The 7,755-nt window shown below is 40.2% G+C and overlaps 1 protein-coding gene across 9 annotated transcripts in view; it reads left to right on the forward strand.

Annotated features, from left to right (window-relative positions):
* The window catches only part of POLR3B (RNA polymerase III subunit B), a 115,048-nt gene that overhangs the window by 12,232 nt on the left and 95,061 nt on the right, over positions 1-7,755 (forward strand). For 8 of the 9 annotated variants that reach the window (XR_003680141.2, XR_008617575.1, XM_007100966.3 and 5 more), the window contains exons 6-9: positions 1,098-1,198; positions 4,021-4,112; positions 5,554-5,671; positions 7,330-7,438. Coding sequence is in view for 7 of the 9 variants with exons in the window: in XM_007100966.3 (XP_007101028.1) it covers positions 1,098-1,198; positions 4,021-4,112; positions 5,554-5,671; positions 7,330-7,438 (420 nt within the window). In the remaining 2 variants the exon portion in view is untranslated. Of the gene's footprint in view, positions 1-1,097; positions 1,261-4,020; positions 4,113-5,553; positions 5,672-7,329; positions 7,439-7,755 lie in introns of those variants that run through there. The other variant, XM_007100970.4, reaches the window with a different exon arrangement.

Consider the following 7,755-nt stretch of genomic DNA (forward strand, 5'->3'; position numbering starts at 1 on the left):
GGCTGGGCCCGTGAGCCATGGCCGCTGAGCCTGCGCGTCCGGAGCCTGTGCTCTGCAATGGGAGAGGCCACAACAGTGAGAGGCCCGCGTACCACAAAAAAAAAAAAAAAAAACTTAATTGGTAGAGCCAGGATTTGAGCACAGAAAATAAGAGTCTACACTCTGATCACCATGCCACCCTACCTTTGGTCAGGCCTGCAGGAGTCTTGATATAATTAAATATAAGGTAATATACTGGTCAATAATAGGCCTATATAATATTTTTAAATCCTAGGCACTGTTAGGCTAGAAAAAGTTTGTATCTGTCTTTGGTGCAGTAAAAGCCAGAGAGGATTCAGCATCATGAATTGTATGGTTGAGGTTCAGAGAAATTCTCTTTTTGAGACTGCAAGGCACCTGATGACCATCAATATAATGGAGAAGTCATCGGAGATTTTGATGGGGTTTCCTGATCATGGCCCAGGCAAGGGCTTCCCTTAGTGAGTCACCTCCATGTGAAAGTAAAGCACGCACCAACAATTTCTAAAGTTCCGCAAGTGACTCAGAAATTGTTAGAATGATATGTTGAGTGATTCATGCTCTGACATATCCCTTGGAAAGGAATTTTGTGATATAGTTTAGTTTTTTTGGAGAATAAAAGGCAATATAGTTTAATTCTTTTAGTTTGTGCGTGTACATACTTTAGTTATTATTATACTGGTTGTTAACTATTTTGAATAATCCAGCCACATTGATGACTTTACAAGGACCCAGTTTGCAAAGGATGATCTAATGGCTTCAAAGATATGGGAGCAGACTGGTGATGGCATCAGATCAGTGAGAAGAAAATCAGTACCAGATTTATTGTCCCATTTCTGGGCTGGCAGGGATGGGGATGCTGTGGCAATGTCTAGATCCATGGCTGGCATCGTCCCCTCATGGAGAAGGTAAGCTTGTAACTCCCAGTGCCCTTAAGGCAGCACAGGGGGCAGCTGTGTTCCATGGAGGGCTCAGAGTCCAGCATGGGCCATACTTCTACTCGAGAAGAGCTCTTTGAGGCTGCCAGGATCCTTTCTTTTCCAGAGAGGGGGAGCCGTGATTGTCTGATTCTCTTTCAGTGCCGGTTGCGGGACATGACGTACTCCGCCCCCATCACAGTGGATATTGAATACACCCGAGGCAGCCAGAGGATCATCCGCAACGCCTTACCCATTGGCAGGTGAGGACTGACACCTCCTGGAGCCTCACTGCCAGCATTGCGGCCCTGTGAGGTGACCGCGGGCAAGTACTAATGCTCTTCTTGCCCTATTTCCTCATCTGAAAAATGGGGGAGATGGAACCTACTTCACGGGGTTATTTTATGGATCCAGTGAGTCAGCACATGTAAAGCACTTGGAGCAGCGTCCATCACGTTGTTGTGGTTGTTATATTTAAATTGTGAAACCTTTTCTATAAAGTTAAGGAAATTGCTTCCATTCCTCCTGTAACTCCAGGCTGTTAGGGAAACATTGGGTAAGATAGCATTTCACTGAACTCTCCTGGTCTGGTCTTCTTGGTGGATTCTTACATATTTTGAGTTTTCCGGGAAGAATGAGTGTTTATAGCAGTATTTAAGGCAGAAGTTATTTACTTGCCCAGAACAAGTTTGGAAATAATAGATAGCATCAGCTAGCATTTTTGCTGCCTGCTTTTCCTAATTAGGGAAATATATTGATTCTCCTGTAGAAATGGACAAAATCCACAATATTTAATAATGAGTTTAATAATGATGGTGGACTTTAAACTTAGTGCAAATAACTACTGCTCAAGTGTTCCGCCCCCCTTCAAAAATACTAAGAGTTTAATAAACATCCATTGGTTCATTAAATATGCACCAGCTAACTGTCATTGTCTGCACTCTGCTGGGTCCTCAGGTAGGTAGAAGACACTTAAGACATTGCTTGTTTGGCTACCTTCTCCTCATTCTTCACTTAGGAAAAGAAGTAGGGTTATTAAAATGTTAATCTTTGTCTTAGCACAACTGTTTATCAGTGTTAAGATCAGAGCTTCTCTCTTTCTTATAAATGGACCATACTTGTGTCCAGTTAAATCTTGGACTGTTGCTAAATGATTATTCAGTTTGAGTATTGTGAAAGAAAGGCAGGAGATACTGGAGCAAACCAGAAATACATTTAGGGTTTAGACCCTGGGTTAAAGAGGGGCAGGGAAGGATGGGCATGTAACTGGTATTTGTTGAATACCTACCAGGTGCCAGGTCCTGTGATAGGTGATTTCATTTGTTAGTCCTGCATTCCAAAAAAGGACCTCTGTTAATTAGACTGCTTATATGTACCATGTACTACCATAATTGGAAACATTATTTCATTTAATTGTTTTTTTGAACTAAAAAGTTTTTAGTTTAATCCAAATAATATTTATACTTGGTAGCAAATCAAATAGTACATAAGAACATTTGATACAAAGCAGGAGTCTTCCTCCCTACCCTTCCTCATCCCTAGTCCCATTCCTGACCTTGTAACCAGTTCTGTTATTTCTTCCGGTTATTACATCCATAACTTTAAATGCTATGCTTATACCTTTTTTTCTGGCTACATCAATTTTATGGTATGCGGGCCTCCCTCTGCCGTGGCCTCTCCCGTTGCGGAGCACAGGCTCCGGACGCGCAGGCTCAGCGGCCATGGCTCACGGGCCCAGCCGCTCCGCGGCATGTGGGATCCTCCCAGACCGGGGCGCGAACCCGGTTTCCCTGCATCGGCAGGCGACGCGCAACCACTGCGCCACCAGGCAAGCCCGCTACATCAATTTTAGACAACTATTTTTTGACTCCTAATATAGAAGGTGTGGATTGGTTTATCTGTATCATTCACTTTCCTTCTCCCTTCCTCTTCCAAATTTTGTTTCTTATTTTTAATTCTTCTTTTGGTTATTCTGGTAATTTTAATATTCTTAAAAAATTTTTTTAAATATTCTTATATATTAGTCAGTGTCTTTTTTCTTTATTTAAATGTCAAAATGAGGACTTTTTTTTTCTGGGTGTTTTTTTGTTTTTTTTTTTTGCGGTACGGCGGGCCTCTCACTGCTGTGGCCTCTCCCATTGCGGAGCACAGGCTCCGGCCGCGCAGGCTCAGCGGCCATGGCTCACGGGCCCAGCCGCTCCGCGGCATGTGGGATCTTCCCGGACCGGGGCACGAACCCATGTCCCTTGCATCGGCAGGCGGACTCTCAACCACTGTGCCACCAGGGAAGCCCTGGCTGGGTTTTAAATCTTCTCATTGTCTTTGATGTTTTGCATCTTGATTATGATGTGGCTTTCTCTTTATTTATGCTGAATAGATATTGTGTGGTTTATGCTTTCATACATTTTTTAGAAGTTCACAGCCATTGTTTCTTTGAATAGGACTTCTCACACATTCTGTATATTCTCACTGTGTAGAAATCTGATTAGACATACATGAGGCCTTCTCACTCTTTCCTTCCAGTACTCTGAAACCCTCATATCTTTATCTCTGTCTCTAAAATACAATCTTAATAATTTCTTCAGAGCTCTTTTTCAGTTCAGTAATTCTGTCTTCAGCAGCATCAAATCTACTATTCAGCCTACTCCTAGATTTTTAAGTTAATGCTTACATTTCTCATTTCTAGAAGTTTTGCTTAGTTCTTTTTCAAAATTGCCTGGTTAGTTTTGATAGTCTCTTGTTCCTTGCACTTTGATTCATTATGCTGTTTCTACCTAAGGGGAGTCACTTTGTTTACCACAAATGAAGTGTTGCCATTTGTGACTTTTGCTCAGGCTTGTCTGCAAAGTTTAAGGAAACCACACATTTGAGTTTTTGTTATCTGTACCAGAAGAGCAGTGTGCCTGAGGAAATACTTCATTTCACTTGGCTCTTTCATGCAATACCATCCCTCCGCCTTTCCTAGCATGTCAAACAGGAATGCAGACCCCTTGGTGATGTGTGCATTGCCCAGTATGTATTCTTTTCAGCTTTTTTACCAGTGACAACCTGTATGTGACATTTTCTTTTGTTTTATTTTAAACAGAATGCCCATAATGCTACGTAGTTCAAACTGTGTTCTTACAGGAAAAACACCAGCAGAATTTGCCAAACTGAATGAATGTCCGTTAGATCCAGGTATGTGTGATTTCTTGATTTGGGGCCCCTTCCTTTTTCTTTTTTTTCTTTTGCTTTTGTTTTGCTCTTGCTGTTGTTTTACCACTTTTCCTCAGAAACAATACCAGCCTTTCTGCTTTATAGTCAACTTGGGTAAAACTTTGCAAAACATTGAGAAATTTGGTTCCAACTTTATTCTATTAGTCTGTATTTTTAAAAGATATACCGTTTCCTCTTTCATTTCAAGTTTAAAACTTTAATACCCCAAGTTCTGATTTACTGCTGTGGCTTATCAGGCTTTCCTTTGTCTCTTTGCTCAGTGGTTTCTTTTGGTATACTTAAAAATTCAAGAGTAATCTCACAAAGTTCCTTGTCTACCTCATCTGAAAAGTCACAGGTAGCTCACTTCAGGCTGTTTTAAATGCCGTGTAGGGGCAAAAAATGAAGGTCTTCTGTTTAAATTTTTTTAAGTTATATTTTTGTACTTATTTCTAGGCAGTATTTTTTTTAAGTTTCAAGCTTAGCACTTAACAGAAAGTTCTTTTAATTCCTTAATTCATGTTTCACAGTGATTTAGTTTATAGTTGCTCTAATCTAATTCCTTTAAATTTGCGTTGATGTAGAATCCCAGAAGGTTTTGGAAAGAGGTAAACAAAGAACATGACTTTATTAGAAACAGGATTTTGCATAAGTCAAATATATTGCCTTGTTTTTGCTTATATCCTAAAGGTAAGATGAAGTCTCACTTTATCCTGTTCTGAATTGTGTGCAAAAGTATGTCATAATGTTTTACGAGTTTTATTGAATTTTGAATATTATTTTGGAAACCTAATCTTAATCTGCCATTGTCAATGATTCGTTAGAAAACTAAGAGCAAATTTTAGCTTATATTGAAGATTGTCAGTTAATTCTGTGCTTATAAAATCTGAAGACTAGGGCTTCCCTGGTGGCATAGCGGTTGAGAGTCCGCCTGCCGATGCAGGGGACACGGGCTCGTGCCCCGGTCCGGGAAGATCCCACATGCCGCTGAGCGGCTAGGCCTGTGAGTCATGGCTGCTGAGCCTGCGCATCTGGAGCCTGTGCTCCGCAACGGGAGAGGCCACAGCAGTGAGAGGCCCGTGTACTGCAAAAAAAAAAAAAAAAAAAAAAAAAAAAAAAATCTGAAGGCTAATTTATTTAACATTTTTTTCATTCACCTCTCATATATGTCAGCTGCTGGTGATCCATAGACCGATAAGATACGTTCCTTGTCTTCAAGAAGTTTATCATCTTGTGGTTCATTTGTATAAAATTATGTGCTGAGACTATTACCAATTCGTAAAACAATATTGACAAACCCCTTCGAGCTGAGTGATGGCCAGCACCGTGAGGTGATGGAAGAGTGATCAGGAGATCACTGCCATTACTAAATCACACTGTTGGAAGAATAGCTGGTGACACCTTTCTTGTTTCCCTTGGGCAGGGGGCTACTTCATTGTTAAAGGAGTAGAAAAAGTTATTCTTATTCAAGAGCAGCTGTCTAAGAACAGGATCATCGTGGAGGCTGACAGAAAAGGAGCCGTGGGTGCTTCAGTTACCAGGTATGGATAGCAGGGATGGTGTTCTTAAGAAATATTGATCATTCCATTAGTGTCAGATGATTATCGTTCAATACGGAGGTAGCCAGTTATTTCTCTTCAATAACAGGCAGTGTAATAGTTAAACTATCTGCATTCAATTAATTGTGTAAGTCTGTAAGCATTAGAGTATTGATTTAAAATTTCCAGTGATGAAAGTGTGAGACATTGCTCAAAAGGCCATTAGTTATTTTATTCAAGTTGAACTTTACATTAATCTATAGCATTAAAGGAACTTTTAAAAAAGAAATTTAAAAAACCACTCTAGTTTTTCATGTGCCTTTTCAGTCTTTCACCATTTTACATATGTATTCCTACTCTGATATAATCAGAGACTATTTTATACTTAATGAATTGTATATCATGTACTTAACATTGTTAGTTTTCTAGACCAACCTCCTTCAGAGTGTACTCATTTTTCTACAAGAGTATCCCTTATATCACTCCTGTAACTTCTTGTCTCTGACTTATTATTATGTAATTTGAAATTTGGATGTTAATGAGTTCTGGGAATAAAAAAATGTGGCATAGTTAAAATGTCAGTATGCAATAGAGTTTCTCTTCTGACAACCTACAGTGAACTGCTTGGCTTAGAGTTTCTGCATTTTTCTTTCTGGTGGAGAGGCAGCTAACAATAGTGCCCATTTATTGAGCAGTTACTAGGAGCCAGGCAGTGTACTAGGTGCTTTATATATATTTAATTGTCACCTCAGCCCTCCAAGATAAGTGCTCTTATTTCCATCTGAGTAACAGGCCTTGAGCACAGGGTGACAGCGATCATGAGGAAGCCAGCATTTGAATCCAGATCTAATAATTCTGCAACCCACATCTTCCTGTTGTACGCAGCTTTTGAAGCCAGGGCAATCGGGATTTGAATCCCACAGTTGTTTCCTAGCTATGAGCTAGTTGGGGGAATAGTTACTTAGCTTCTCTAAGCCTTGGTTTCCTCGTACGTGATTTGGGGGCAACACTTCGAAATAAGTGTTAGTATGTAGGAGATGAGAGCTAGTGTAAGTAGAGTGAGTAACAGTGCACACAGCCTGTAGTGGGTGTGTTATTATTGTGGTTGATTAAAGCTTGGAAATGTTTTTAAATCCACTAGGAAAATTACAGCTAACAGATCAATAGAAGGAGATTCCTTAGTTTCTTTTGGCTTCACTGTATACCAAGATTGTAGGTATATTTTATTGGATTATTAGTTTAAAAACTCAAAGTATTTATTCATTTCCGTGTAGTTTTCCCATTATGGTGTAGGCTCATTTTGAAGTTTTTCATTTCAAATGTATAAAATTGATCAGAAATATATCCCACACTAGATCAAAGCAGTTCAGGTGGAATCAAAGTGAAGTAGGTCAAAATGAATTGGTGATTGTCACTCATTCACGCACAAAACTTCCACCGTAATCTCAAAGCTAAAGAAACAATTCTAGTGTTTTGAAATGTTGATGGAGTTGGCGGTGGAGGCAGGAGAGGAGTTGTGTAAAAAGACACCTATTTGGAAGGACCTCATTGATCGTTGTTGATCAATTGAGTCTTATTGATTGGTGGTCATTTGCTACTACATGTTAACTAGCTTGGAACTAAGTGGGGATGTAGCATAACCAACTTGTGTTTCCTTACAGCTCTACCCATGAGAAAAAAAGCAGAACCAATATGGCTGTGAAACAAGGACGATTTTATTTGAGGCATAATACTTTGTCAGAAGATATACCCATTGTCATCATATTTAAGGTGAGGCTGCAGGTATCTGCTGAAAATTATAAAGAATTCTTTTTATGGTTTATTTTCATACGTAATTAGAAATTTGGAGCATAAGGAGTTCTAGGAATAAAAAGATTTGTGGCATAGAGAAGCTGTCAGGGTTTAAAATTAAAAGCTAATAAGACTGGGGTTCAGGTACTTTTAAAAGTAGTGATTGGGCTTCCCTGGTGGTGCATTGGTTGGGAGCCCGCCTGCCGATGCAGGGGACACGGGTTCGTGCCCCGGTCCGGGAGGATCCCACATGCCGCGGAGCGGCTGGGCCCGTGAGCCATGGCCGCTGAGCCTGC

Source organism: Physeter macrocephalus, chromosome 6 (genome assembly GCF_002837175.3).
Source record: "Physeter macrocephalus isolate SW-GA chromosome 6, ASM283717v5, whole genome shotgun sequence".
NCBI lineage: Eukaryota > Metazoa > Chordata > Mammalia > Artiodactyla > Physeteridae > Physeter > Physeter macrocephalus.